This window comes from Bison bison, unplaced genomic scaffold, assembly GCF_000754665.1.
Source record: "Bison bison bison isolate TAMUID 2011002044 unplaced genomic scaffold, Bison_UMD1.0 scf7180017864471, whole genome shotgun sequence".
NCBI lineage: Eukaryota > Metazoa > Chordata > Mammalia > Artiodactyla > Bovidae > Bison > Bison bison.
Window position 1 is genome coordinate 24526515 of NW_011495032.1, and position 15393 is coordinate 24541907.

Consider the following 15393-nt stretch of genomic DNA (forward strand, 5'->3'; position numbering starts at 1 on the left):
AACTGTTGCTTCCTGACCTGCATACACATTTCTCAAGAGGCAGGTCAGGTGGTCTGGTATTCCCATCTCGTTCAGAATTTTCCACAGTATATTGTGATCCACATAGTCAAAGGCTTTGGCATAGTCAATAAAGCAGAAATAGATGTTTTTCTGGAACTCGTAAATGTTAGTTACTTTTATGTGGACAGAAGGAGGTCAGGAGAGGGAAGGAGAGAGGGAGAGAAAATATTTCGTGCAAACTCCTGTCTCTCCACTACTGGGTAACATTTAAAGAACAACACAAGTGCTCACTAGATAGTTTTTGAATCAGTGAATGAATGGGTACCCCTCTGGGACTATTAGTTACACTGTTACTCGAAGGCAAAGAGATGGACTAGATATCTTCAGCTCTCTTTCAGTCCTAGGGTTCTGTGGTTTCTTTGACTACTAAAAATTGGTTAGGTTGCAAATTTATTCTGTAGTCTTAAAAACAAAATACCTTCACATAAAAGGCAGGGAGAAAATATTCCTCAACATGTCCAGGAAAATCTAATAAATATCTTTAGTAATATGGATAAGCAATGAAAATTCATTAAAAAGGTGTGTACCAGTGGCACTAACTTGTGGCTGGAAGAACTTGAGTTGTGTCAAAGTTTATTCTATCCAACATTAGCTGTCTTGGTGTCCATTGTGCACATATGAAGGCAGGCGGCTGCCTTTCTGAGGTATACTCTCTTGCACTGATCAAGAAAAACTGCTGAAGTCATGAGGCTGCTCCAGGCAGAGCCCTCATGTGAGTCATATGAAAGCTCCCGCACTGCTGACCTCTGGCAAAAAAGGGAGTGAACAAGGAGAGGAGAAGCAGAGGGAGAGAGGTTCAAGTGCCGGTGTTCTCCTTGAACCTAGAAGATTATGGGTCAAGAGCTGTGTGCAAAGGCTCTGCAGCCTGGATGCAGCTGCCATCGCTGTTGGGAGGGAGGCAACGCACACAGCTGTCAGAGGAGTGCGCCTGTGATGACGGAGGCTGCGATCGAGGTATTCATATCCCAGGAGCATCTCCCTCTACTGATAAACAGAGTTCAGAGGCTCCCTTTCTGTAGCAGGGTCTGCTTTTCCTGCATTAGGACTAAGGCAATAAAAAGAAAATTCTATTAAAGTCACAAAGAATGTGTGGCTGTTGTTATCAAATTCGGGGATTTTCTTTTAAGCCAAAAGGGAAAAATAACCCTATGCTTTGGGCTGCACGAAATTCACTTGCCTTGCAGTCAAGAAAGTTATTCTCTTGAAATCTCTGAAGTACTAAATTAGCGAGCTGAACCTCAAAAAACAAGCTGCGGTATTTGGTATCCTATGGATTAAAATTTTCAGTTAATTAGCTCATGGCTATCAGCAATGCTGTACAGGAAAGTTATTCCCCTAAAGAGGTAAATTAAAGGGACAAGAAAAAGAAAAGTCTAGGTTTAACAGAAAAATTGGAACCCATCCATCAGAGAAATTTAGGTTAACCTAAGTGTCTAAAGACAGATTTTTTAGGTAAAGAAAGAATGTTGTGTTTTAGCAGTTGATATCATTATGGGTTTTTTGTTTTTTTAAAGGAACTGATGTTCAAGAAAGGTACATTTTGAAAGTGTGGGAAGCTTAGAAAACATTTGAAGAGTTAACATCAGGCAAATAAAGAAAAAGCGGTTTATGCTAGCCGTTGTCTTGACTTTGCATAAATTTTATTCCTGCACTTTCCTTTTTCTCTAGCTAACAGACCTAAAAGAAGCATCATGTTCCATGACTTCATTTCACCCCAGGGGACTTCAGGCTGTGCATGCCCGGAAGTTCAAGAGTAAAAGGCCACGGAGTAACAGCGATTCTTTTCAGGAAGAGGATCTGAGGCAAGGTTTTCAGTGGGTGAGTGAGCAGCTGATGTTGATCAAGAGGAATTTAATGTGTACTTATCTAGGAAGGCTGGCCCTTTTTCCAAGACAATTACTGAGCAGACCTTCCCAAGCACATTCTGCAACGTTGTCTAATTTCTGTGGGGGAAAAAGTCAACACTAAAAAAATGCTCTTTTCTTTCCCCCCTCCTCACTCCTCATTCCCCTTATGCAGAGGAAGAGCCTCCCTTTTGGGGCAGCTTCATCTTACTTGAACTTGGAGAAGCTGGGTGAAGGTTCTTATGCTACAGTTTACAAAGGGATTAGCAGGTAAGTGCCTCATTAGCTGGGAGAGACTTTAGAGATGAGGATTTCACCCCCAGGATTTGACATTATGAAGCCAGCTGACACATGGTAGAAATTCAGGACCTATGCAAGACCCCACTGTCAATATGGAATGACATAATGACTGAAGCAGCCTTGAAAGCAGACAGACTTCCCGTGCCCCAATTAAAATCAGCCCACTAAGATGTTTATCAGCTTTTCCTCCTTTTGAGTCAATTCAAATTAAACTTTCTCAATTACTGTCCATCACTTGGTGGGGAGTACAGTGGATAAGGTGTCATATCCTTCCTGAAACACGACAAGGGTTTCAGTAGCACCCTTGAGTTTGCTCCTTCCTTCTTTTACTTTGCCTTCTTAGAAGATACTGAAGTTGGTTTCTACAAAGTAAGACCTAGTATGCAAAGATTGATTTATCCTGGGTTTTCTACACTTGCAAGTTACACAAAAATGGCTGGAGAATAAAAAAGACTGTTAATCCAGAAAGCGAATACCCATTTTGGTTAATAAAAACTATGTTAAACATATTTGAGAGAGTCATGAATTTCACTGCTTTTTCAAGGTGGGATAGTCAAGAAGGTCTGATTTCCTTAATTCACGTTACTCCAGTGAAGAAAAATAATGGCTCAAAGTGGTTTAATGTTAATTTTTAACAATTTAATATAAATACTACAAAACTAAGTATTTATTATGTATCTTAATACTTGTGGTATTGTTTTTACTTGTTAAAGGCGAGTTTGGAAGAGATACCATTTTAAATATTTTATGTAGAAACAAGATTTAACTCACTTCCATAAAGTATCTTAGGAACTAAGAATATAAAAAATTTCCTTCAAAATATTCATCCTAGTAACAGAATGAAAAAATACACTAGAAATATATACTCTGTCCAAGTTCACAGAGATGTATGTAACAGTATATTAATTGCAGCAAGACTTATAATAGAAAGAGTGAAAGCCTGGTTACCAATATCCATTAATGGAGGACTGGCTAAATTATTACTATATAGTGAAATAGTATGCAAACATCTAGAGTATAAGATAGACATATATGAAGAAAAGCAAGTTACAGAACAATATATGATCTCATTTAGGAAAAAAAAGCACTGTTCATGTATAAATTTGTATGTGCTTAGAGGAATCTGGAAAAATCTAAAAGGGACTATTGAAAGTAGCTACTTTTAGTGGTTGAAACTGGAATGGAGGAAGATCACTCAAACTTTTCACTGTATTTCTTACCATAAAAGTGTTACATTCATAATTTAAAACAAGTTAAAACATACCATAAAGATAGATGTCAAGAAAGCATTTTATAAATTCAACATCAATTACTAGTGTTTAAACTGTGAACAAAATAGGAATAGAATGATAATTACCCATCATGATGTAGAGTAATTTCAGATCAACAACTTCTATACTTTTTCTTTGCTCAGTACTACTGACATCACCATTAAGTTAGAGTAGGGCAAGACTGAGCATTATTTTCTATTGTTAAAGATTATCAGAAGGATTCTAGCTCATGCAACAAGGAAAAAAGACTGAATATAATTTTTATGGATTATAGAATTGTCTACTTAAAAAAACCCCAAGAGAATCATCTAAGAAACTTGAAATAGTGAGATAGAACAACTAGGTCATCAGTTATAAAATCAAAATATACTTGTTAACAATTGCCTTATGTATTAGCAATAAGCATTTAATGGAAAATATTGTAGGGGAAATTATTCTTAAAGTAGCAACAATAAAAAGTCATTAGCATTAAAAAATGGGCAGGATTTATATATAAGATTTACTAAAGGATATAAAAGATTTGCAAAAGCCAGAAAGGCATTCATTCTACTCGTATTTATTAAGCACTTACTATGTTGCTGCTGTTGGTTAGTCACAACTTACCAACTCAACCAACTTACAACTAAATTAGTAAGTCATGTCCATTTCTTTTGCAACCTCATAGACCGTAGCCTGTCAGGCTCCTCTGTCCACGGGATTACCCAGGCAAGAATACTGAAGTGGGTTGCCATTTCCTTCTCCAGAGAATCTTCCTGACCCACAGATCAAACCAGCATCTCCTGCATTGGTGGGGTGGATTCTTTACCACTGAGCTACCAGGGAAGCCCTACTTACTATGTGCCAGGCACTATTTTAGCCAATAAGGATTCATTGAAGAAAAAAAGTGATAAGTACGGAGTGTATGTTCTAGTGATGATGAGAGAGGCAATAAACAAACTCTTTGACCAAGTTTGTCAAAGAATGAAAATGTTGGGAAAGAATAAAGCAGGGAAGAGGAATCGGGAGTGCCGGCATGGGGTGGTGAATTACTATTTTAAACAGAGTGATGAGAGGCAGGCTTACTGAGAAGGGAACACTTGAACAGAGATTCTGACAAAGGTGAGGCATGAACTGCGTGGGTGTGTAGTGGAAGAGGACCTCAGGCAGAGGGAACAGCAAGCAGCAAACCCGTGAGGCAGGAGCATGCCTGGCATTGGAGGCAGTGGGTGGAAGGACTTGAAGGTAGGAGGAGTTGCAGATACAGTAGGGCCATTGTGTAGGATCTTGTAGATCATTCCAGGGACTCTGTAAGGACATTTAGATTAAAAAATCTAGTAATACAAAGATGTTAATGATTCTATAATTTAGAATTTTAATGCATTCTAAATATGTTCAAACGCTACAATAATTAAAATAGTGTAGCATGAGTACAAGAAAAGACAGATCAAATAAATATGATTTGTAAAGCCCCAAAGAGTCACAAATCCAAATATTAGTAAGATCTAATATACAATCACTGTTCATGGGGTTCTCATGATTGTTGGGAGAAATATCAATAACCTCAGATATGCAGATGACACCACCCTTATGGCAGAAAGCGAAGAGGAACTAAAGAGCCACTTGATGAAAATGAAAGAGGAGAGTGAAAAACTTGGCTTAAAACTCAACGTGTAGAAAATTAAGATCATGGCATCTGGTCCCATCACTTCATGGCAAGTAGATGGAGAAACAGTGGAAACAGTGACAGATTTTATTTTTTTGGGCTCCAAAATCACTGCAGATGGTGACTGCAGACATGAAATTTAAAAGACACTTGCTCCTTGGAAGAAAAGCTATGACCAACCTAGACAGCATATTAAAAAGCAGAGACATTACTTTGCCAACAAAGGCCTGTCTAGTCAAAGCTATGGTTTTTCCAGTAGTCATGTAGGGATGTGAGAGTTGAACTATAAAGAAAGCTGAGTGCCAAAGAACTGATGCTTTTAAACTGTGGTTTTGGAGAAGATCCTTGAGAGCCCCTTGGACTGCAAGGAGATCCAACCAGTCCATCCTAAAGGAAGTCAGTCCCGAATATTCACTGGAAGGACTGATGCTGAAGCTGAAACTCCAATGCTTTGGCCACCTGATATGAAGAACTGACCCACTGAAAAAGACCCTGATGCTGGGAAAGATTGAAGGCAGGAGAAGGGGACGACAGAGGATGAGATGGTTGGATGGCATCACCAACTCGATGGACAAGAGTTTGAGCTAGCTCCAGGAGTTGGTGATGGACAGGAAAGTCTGGCATGCTGCAGTCCATGGGGTCACAAAGAGTCGGACATGACTGAGCAACTGAACTGAACTTAACTGAAAGGAGTTGAAAAAGAAAACATACAAGAACTAGAAGAATAAACAAGGGAAGTCTATATAACTTTTGGACTGGAAAGGTCTGTCTGTACATAACACTGAAGTCAGAACCTATTAGGGAAGATTGGACATGTTCATGGTGGCCCATCTATCCAAGTACATTCTGCTGCTGCTGCTGCTAAGTTGCTTCAGTTGTGTCCGACTCTGTGCGACCCCATAGACGGCAGCCCACCAGGCTCTGCCGTCCCTGGGATTCTCCAGGCAAGAACACTGGAGTGGGTTGCCATTGCCTTCTCCCATGTGTGAAAGTGAAAAGTGAAAGTGAAGTCGCTCAGTCGTGTCCGACTTGTAGCAACCCCATGGACTGCAGCCTACCAGGCTCCTCCATCCATGGGATTTTCTAGGCAAGAGTGCTGGAGTGGGGTGCCATTGCCTGAGGACCCCTCAATTCTGAGCTACTTCAATAGAGGTTCACTGAAACAGTTACCATGGTCAAATTGACACAGGTAACCCTAGATCAAAATATAATGTGATCCTTCATCATAGGTGCTCTCAGCATCTTTAAAATGTTGATGTATAGCATGACTGTCTAAAAAAGATTAAGAAAAATTTTAAAGTAAAAGCATTTTCTAAACATATTTGACTTCCCTGGTGGTTCAAATGGTAAAGAGTCTGCCTGCAATGCAGGAGACCTGAGTTCAATCCCTAGGTCAGGAAGATCCCCTGGAGAAGGAAATGAAAACCCACTCCAATATTCTTGCCTGGAGAATCCCCTGGATGGAGGAGCCTGGAGGGCTACAGTTCATGGGGTTGCAAAGAGTCAGACATGACTGAGTGACATCATTTTCACTTTCATATTTGACCAGAAAATTTTTAGCATAGGGGGTGGGGAATATTTCACAGACCTATTCTCTGAGTAAAGCATTTTGGAAAATACTGAATGTCATAAGAAATTGAAAGTTTAAAATTTCAAAGAAATGATAAGGCAAACAAAAGAAATTGGTAAGAGGTATATGCAAAATACCTCCCCCCAAAATGGACAAATAGGGAAACTACAAAAAAACATAAAAGACCAATAAGCTTATAAAAATTCAGTTCCACAAGTAGTTGAAGGAATAGAAATTAAAATGGAATCATCCTTTTAATCTTTTAAAAAGACCAAAACTGAAGATAAAGGCATGCACCTGATAAACAAGCCCCACATTTGTGGAAGTATGTCAAAGGGACCCAGAAGCCAAGGAAAGGCTCCCAAGGAACAAATGTGGAAATTGAGCAACAAAATAAAATAGTATTGGGTTGTAAGCCAAAGTATAAAATGAGTACCTGTGAGTCCAAAGTGCTATGAATAAGTAGTTTGGTTGATTAATAAATGGGAGAGAAGAGGCCATTTCCAGACAATTTAAGTCACTATTCTACCTTCAAGCTGGCAGAGCATAACTTTCTACTCTTTAAGTGTGGGCTACTGAGAGTGACATTCCCCCAAAATACAGTATGGAAAGGGATTAGGGCGAGAATGAATTTACAGTGAAGAAACCTGATAGATATTACCTGAGCCAAGTGATTAAGGCCACATCAAAAGTCATGTATTATGATGACAGCATGTACCCCAATACAATGTGACAAAACTAAAACCCATGACCATGGTCTAATCATAAGAAAAACATCAGAAAAATTCCAATAAAGAGGTATGCTACAAAATACTTGACCAGTACTCCTCTAAATTGTCAGTGTCATCAAAAACAAGGAAAGTCTGGGAAACTGTCACAGCCAAGAGGTGCCTAAAGAGACATGACAACTAAATGCAATGTTTGTCCTAGATGATATCATAGAATACAAAAAGGACATCAGGTAAAAACTAAAGAAATCCTGGTAAATCATATTTCAGTACCGAAATGTATCAAGTCAACCTGTTGCATACCTTAAATTTACAGGGTTATATGTATATACATTGTATATGAGTATACAATGCTATATATCTCAATTTTTGAAATGACTAAGAGGTAAATTGATTTTCATACATTTATACATATCTAGAAAGAATAGTTTCTGTGAGAAAGCATTTTGAAATGAAATTGGAAAGTTGTGATGCTATTTTAAAAGGAAATATGCAACAGCAGATGAATTTTTTAAACTTAAAAATCATTTACTGTGTAATCATTCCATCACTTTGGCATAGCAATATGCACACGTGCATTTTGTCTTTCACTTGCACATAGATTGTTTAGTTACAAATATGGTGTGCTTGCTGTTATGTACTCTATTTTTCATATTATCATAAACTTTATGGCTTTTTAAAATTTAATTAATTTAATTTTTTAAAAGACCATACTGAGTCTTTGTTGCTGCGTGGGCTTTTCTCAAGCTGCGGTGAGCAAGGGCTATTCTCTAGCTGCAGTGGCCTCTCCTGTTGCAGAGCACGAGCTCTAGGGCATGCGGGTTTCGGTATTTGCAAGGTGTGGGCTCAGTAGTTGTGGTTCCTAGGTGCTAGAGCACAGGCTCAATAGTTGTGGTGCATGGGCTTAGCTGCTCTGTGGCACGTGGGATCTTCCCAGACCCAGGAATCAAACCTGTATCTCCCCCTGTATTGGCAGGCAGACTGTCTACCACTGAGCCACCAGGGACGCCTCATGTTTCTTTCTATATGCCTCTGGACTTAACTTTTGTTATGAATGCAAAATATTCTACTATACTGATGTACCACAAATTTTTTAGCTGTTTCTCTAATGTTGAACGTTTCAGTTATTTCTTTTTTTTTCTATTGTAACTAACACAACAAACAATGTCTTTCATTACTTGGAATTATTAAAATCTTTGTTAATTAACATTATTGGGAAAAATCCCGAGTATGATAATCTCAAGGCTTTTCATATGTATGATCATGTTATGGTGGTGGTTTAGTTGTTAAGTTGTGTTTGACTCTTGCAAGCCCATGGACTGTAGCCTGCCCGGCTCCTCTGTCCATAGGATTCTTCAGGCAAGAATACTGGAGTGGGTTGCTATTTCTTTCTCCAGGAGATCCTTTCCACCCAGGAATTGAATCCAGGTCTCCTGTATTGCAGGCATACGTTGCAATACTGAGCTATGAGGGAATCCCATGATCATGTTGCAAAGTGGAAGTCATTCAGTCATGTCTGACTCTTTGTGACCCCATGGACTATATAGTCCATGGAATTCTCCAGGCCAGAATACTGGAGTGGGTAGCCTTTCCATTCTCCAGGGGACCTTCCCAACCAACCCAGGGATCAAACTCGGGTGTCCCGTATTGCAGGCGAATTTTTAACCAGCTGAGCCCCAAAGGAAGCCCAATAATACTGGAGTGGGTAGCCTATCCCTTCTCCAGTGGATCTTCCCGACCCAGGGTCTCCTGTATTGCAGGTAGATTCTTTACCAACTGAGTTAGTTATACTCTCCCAAATTTTACCAATTTACAGTGCAACCCACAAGAAGCAATACAATTTTACTGCAAAAAACCCTAAAGAATTCCTAATAAACTATGGACTTTAGTTAATAATTATGTATCAATATTGCCTCATTAATTCAACAAATGTATGATACTAATATAAGTACGATAACAACAGAAGAAAATGGATGTGAGGTATATGGGAACCTTTTGTACTATCTTCTCAACTTTTCTGTAAATCTAAAACTGTTCTAAAAAATGAAATATTGAAGCAATAACAATGAAAAGCAAGGAATCTGTCTGGTGTCAGTCAGTGGGTGCTAGAATGGCCAGCCTCATGACCAGTTAGTGGTGCGACCACTCTGTGACACAATTTGGGAACATGTGTGCAAAACAATAAAAACTTGTGTGCTACATACTCTGATTTAGCAATTCTATCTCAACCCTGAAAAAATAACAGAGGCTATGTGAAAAGACTTATGTGCAAATACAAACAAATATGATTGTCAGGGTATTTTTATAACAGTCAAAAGTTAGAGACAATATTAAAATATTTGGATCTGGCAAAACACATTGTAACATATTTATCTGATAAATGTTATTATTAAATATCACATAATACAAGAATGATTAGAAGTCAAATGGAGAAAAAACTAATAATATGATATAAAACCTACTGTATTAAAAAAAAAACAGTATAGTTACACTTGCATTAAAATCGTCTCTGTTTTCTGGCATTTAGCTCACATCAGTAAACAGAACAATGAATAACTGGAGAGTAGGAGGCGATGGAGAGAGAGAGAATGGTGGGACTGGGCAGGTTGGCACCCCACTCCAGTACTCTTGCCTGGAGAATCCCGTGGACGGAGGAGCCTGGTAGGCTGCAGTCCATGGGGTCGCTGAGGGTCAGACACGACTGAGCGACTTCACTTTGACTTTTCACTTCCATGCATTGGAGAAGGAAATGGCAACCCACTCCGGTGTTGTTGCCTGGAGAATCCCAGGGACAGGGGAGCCTGGTGGGCTGCGGTCTCTGGGGTCACAGAGAGTCAGACACGACTGAAGTGACTCAGCAGCAACAGCAGCAGGATCCGATTGTAAGAATTTGACTTTTATTCAGGATGAGATGTGGAGACAATGTTGGGTTTTGAGCACAAAAGTGACTTGTTTTGACTTTCACTTTAAAAAGATTCCCTGGACTACCGTTGGGAGAAGATAGTGGGGGTACAAACATACAAGCAGAAACTCTGTAGGAGTTCATTACAATAGTTCAGATGAAAACTAAGGATGGCTCAGTGGTAAATAAAAGGAACAATATACATCGGAATATGAGGATGGCTTTGTTGGGTTTGTCTTCTGTGCTTTCCTGAATTCTCCATCTTTTCTGTAATGAATATATATCACTTTGGTAAAGAGAAAGCAATGGTTTGATATATACATGTGACTTTTAAAACTTTTTATTTTGAGAAAATTGTACATTTTATATGCTGGAATAAAATTTGAAGCAAAGTTACTTTTGTTAAGCCATCTGTAGTATAAATTGCTACTATGAGGCATGTCGACAAATGTATGCCCTTTCCCCCGACTCTTCCAGGATAAATGGACAACTAGTGGCTTTAAAAGTCATCAGTATGAATGCAGAGGAAGGAGTCCCATTTACAGCCATCCGGGAAGGTAAGAACAGTAGAGTGGACCCAAGAGATGTTTTAAGTTTTTGATTCAATAAAAACACATTGAATCTATCCATTCAGCATCTAGCTTTTATAGAAGTAATGTTGTAATTGCAATTTTATTCTTCACACCAGTTTTCCAAATCATTTTATTACTTACTCTTGAAGAAATTAGAATTCAAAACTATTATATTAATTGACCCAAACTATGAACTCAGTGAGTATTTACTAAATATTGTCTGTGAGCTTGGTCCCATGCTGCATGCTAAGGCCATATCTATAAAACCCTAGAAATATCCATACAAAGGAGAAAATTAATGTACTTACAAATCCTCAGTAAGCAGCTTACCTGAAAATAAGTTCTTTAGATAGTATTTGAAAAACTCTCTGGAAAAACATGTATTTTTAGTGTTATGCCTATATTTTCTCTGAACCTCAGGTGGTAGAGCAAGTAGATGAGAAGTCTGGTGTCGGTAGGACTTGGGCTTGAATCTTAGAGGTCTACAGATTACTAGTGCTGTGACCATGGGTAGATTACTTTTCCTGTTTAAGACGTCTATTGCAGAAAGATGATTTGTTGTTCAGTCTCTCAGTCGTGTCTGACTCTTTGTGATCCCGGGGACTGCAGCACACCAGGCTTCCCTGTCCTTCACCATCTCCCGGAGTTTGCTCAAACTTCTCTCCATTGACTCAGTGATGGCATCCAACCATCTCATCCTCTGTTGTCCCCTTCTCCTCCTGCCCTCAATCTTTCCCAGCATCAGGGTCTTTTCCAATGAGTTGACTCTTCCCATCAGGTGGCCAAAGTATTGGAGCTTCAGCTTCAGCATCAATCCTTCCAATGAATATTCAGGGTTGATTGACTGGTTTGATCTCCAATACCTATTTCTTTGAGTTATTATGAGGGTTAAGTGACAATATGCATACAAAACACTAATCACAGGGTTCATCTTCAGAGTTCAACATGTTGGCAAATATCATAACCTTTTTGCTCCTTTCTTTTAGTGATGTCTCGTTCGCTATCAAGATAACTAAAAATTTATAATTTAAAAATCAAGAAGCCAGTACAGTGAAAATAAATCATTAAAATGCAACTTATTAGCCTTCTTACATGAGCCATTTGAAATAAAATGATAATAGAATTAGTATCTTTTTCATCAAAAACCCAGAGAAATGGCTCCTCTCTGGTCTTGCTTGTCCCCTTTTAACAACTTCATCTTCCCTTTTTTATGAAGCACATACTGTACACAAAGCATACTGCAGGGTGTTGTGAAAGATGAGAAGAAAGATCTGATCTTTGCTATATATCTTTTCAGTTGTAACAGAGCAGATGGTTCAGGTTGTAAGCAGTGTTATGATGAAGGTAAAAAGGACCTTGTAAACTGAGATGAGAACCAATCAGTCTCAGTATGGCTAATTGAGTCAATAGATTTTGAAGTGAGCTTGGAGGATGGGTCATGCAAACAGGCTTGGGAAAAGCAATTCAGAAAATGAGTTTATAACTGAATTTGATGCCATTTTCAAAAGACTTCCAGAGCCCCTGGGAAATATGTCATTCTGAATTTCAGTAGAAGGACCAAATGGCTGTCTGATTAGCCGGGGCTTCAACCTGGTAGGATCAGGTGCATTCTGGAGGAAAGCGTGTTTTTAAGTGTTTAATATAATGGACTCTGTATTTACTGATGGACATATTAGTGGTCCCCATGAAAGGATGATCAGATTTAGAAAGAGATGTGTGGACAGGCTAAGGAGCATTTCTGAGCATAGTAGGCATCCTCAGGCGGCCAGCATCAGGCCTGGGTCTCTAGGCCCAGGTTCGCCCTCTTCTCACAGCGTTTCCTTTGCGAGGTGCGCTTGCCTGTTGCTACAGGCCTGCCTTGCTCAGATTTTCTCCGCAGCCAAGTTTTTTTTCAGGTTGACATTTGACTTTAAACAGCAAAAACTTTGCCAGTTTTGCTAACAGATGGTTCTCAGCATGGTTCAGAAATGCTGGATCTGCATTGTTCTGTATGCTAAATGTTTCTTTTATTTCTTATTTACTGAGAAAGTGCCTCTCCATCACAGGTGTTTGCAATTACATTTAGTATTCAACTGTGGACTTTCTTGGTTTGTTTTATGGACTTACCTTACTGAATGCTTTGCTTGTTTAATATGAAAAACCACAAAAGGATTTTTTTTGACACACTGGAGGTTGTTAGGCATCCAGTTTCCAACAACGCATGTTTCTTTTTTCACCAATGTAAATGCTGGGAGCCCTTGATAGAGGAGCCCTCTCTCTTCAAGAAGACAGAAGGCCTCATTTGAAAACTTTGGCACTGTCCCATTTTTCCTGTAAGAACTTTAAGGATGTGAGGCCAGGGAGACAGGAGGTTAAATGAGAAGGGCTGGAAGGCAAAAGAAGAACAGCTGGAGTTTGTTAGTTAAAATCCAGGGTCACTAGCTAAAAAGGCAACCGAAAGCCACGTGCAGAAAAACTAAATGAGCAATGCAGACTTCTCTAAAAAGCCTTGAAGTAGGAATTACTTTTCCTGAACAGTTTGGCTGCTCTAATGGTGTATCAGCCAAAGATTCATTGAGTAGGATTTTACTCCATGTGCAGTCTCTATATGTATAGGTAGAAAGCATGTGGCAATTTATTAATCTGGTCATTTGGAATATTATTTGATTGTAACATGTAATATAATGAAATTAGCAAAAGTATGCACAGTACTAAGGGCAATATACCTTAATACATGTGCCAAATATTTTTCATGTGTTAACCTCTTCCAGTCCTTTGGAGGTAGATATTATTATGATTCCTGTACAGAGCTGTGAGTCAAGCAAAATCTGAGTCAAAATCCATATGGGAGAGTGTATGGATTTTGACTTCATACACAAACACCTGGCCACCTACTATGGTTAGGTATTTTGCCGACTGCTATATACACAACAGTGGACACAATAGGCATATTGCCCATCCTTATTCCTTTGCTAGTTAAAAAGATTAACCACCTTCACTGAAACTTACAGAATCTTTCCCAATGGGCTCTATATTTTAAACATTTGTTTTTGCAACTAGGAGATAGCACTTTCATTGGAATAGGCTAATATGATGTTTTTATATAAGAACATGTTCCCTAGTTTTATTAACCTATGTATCAATGTCTTAATAATGTACATTATTTTAAATATCTGTCTATAAAAATAGAAACTGTTTAAAAAGCACTTCCAGGACTTTCAGCCCTTTAGCGGGATTCATTAGGAAGCATTCATAGAAATAATCTTTTTTGAGGACTGGGCACATAATATAATCTCCCCCCAACTTCAATCTTTTTTTTGAACCTTTACGTCAACTCTAGTTGGTAAAGTGTGTTTTTTGTCGTAGTGATGAAGGAGTTTGAACTTAAGAGAGGTTAGATAACTGGTCAGAGGTCACAGAGCTAGTAATCAGAGGCATTACATATTCAAACCCATTCTATTCTATTCTAAAGCCTTTCTACTTTATTACAGTAAAGTTAGAAATCCTTAACTCAAGGATTTTTTCCTTTTGCAAAAGTAAAACTAAAAAATAAAAATAGAAATCTATTTTATGAAGCATGTTGTATAAACATTAAGTAAATGCAAGAGAAACATTTTAAAGAAAATATACAATATTGTATATTTATCAATTCTGATTCTTTCATATGCTCTATAGCACTATAATTCCAAATCTTTAAGTTAGAAAATGGTTTCAGCTGAGAATCTTTTAATATCATTCTCTAGTAGAAAACATTACAGAGTAATTATTTTCAGCCCATATATAAGAAAAAGCCAAAAACAGACAAAGGCACCTCTACAAGGTGATACAGTGAAGTCTTGTTTTTGCTCACTCAGTCGTGTCCCACTCTTTGTGACCCCACGGACTGCAGCATGCCAGGCCTCCCTGTCCTTCACCATCTCCCGAAGCTTGCTCAAACTCATGTCCATTGAGTCAGTGATGCTTAGTTGCTTAGTCATGACTAATTCTTTCCAACCCCATGGACAGAGGAGCCTGGAAGGCTATAGTCCATGGGGATTCTCCAGGCAAGAATACTGGAGTGGGTTGACGTGCCCTCCGCCAGGGGATCTTTCCAACCCAGGGATCAAACCCAGGTCTCCCTAATTGCAGGCAGATTTTTTTACCATCTGAGCCACCAGTTCAGTTAGTTCAGTCACTCAGTCATGTCTGACTCTTTGAGACCCCATGAATTGCAGCTCGCCCGGCCTCCCTGTCCATCACCAACTCCCAGAGTTCACTCAAACTCAAGTCCATCGAGTTGGTGATGCCATCCAGCCATCTCATCCTCTGTCGTCCCCTTCTCCTCCTGCCCCCAATCCCTCCCAGCATCAGAATCTTTTCCAATGAGTCAACTCTTCACATGAGGTGGCCAAAGTACTGGAGTTTCAGCTTCAGCATCATTCCTTCCAAAGAACACCCAGGACTGATCTCCTTTAGGATGGACTGGTTGGATCTCCTTGAAGTCCAAGGGACTCTCAAGAGTCTTCTCCAACACCACAGTTCAAAA

General features: G+C 39.1%; 1 protein-coding gene across 2 annotated transcripts in view; it reads left to right on the forward strand.

The window, feature by feature from the left end:
• The first annotated feature begins 841 nt into the window (after positions 1-841).
• Positions 842-15393, forward strand: part of CDK15 (cyclin-dependent kinase 15) — a 90881-nt gene continuing 76329 nt past the window's right edge. For both annotated transcript variants that reach the window (XM_010860980.1, XM_010860982.1), the window contains exons 1-4: positions 842-1014; positions 1729-1878; positions 2080-2174; positions 10795-10874. In XM_010860980.1, the coding sequence (XP_010859282.1) occupies positions 892-1014; positions 1729-1878; positions 2080-2174; positions 10795-10874 (448 nt within the window). In that variant the 5' untranslated portion in view covers positions 842-891. The remainder of the gene's footprint in view (positions 1015-1728; positions 1879-2079; positions 2175-10794; positions 10875-15393) is intronic.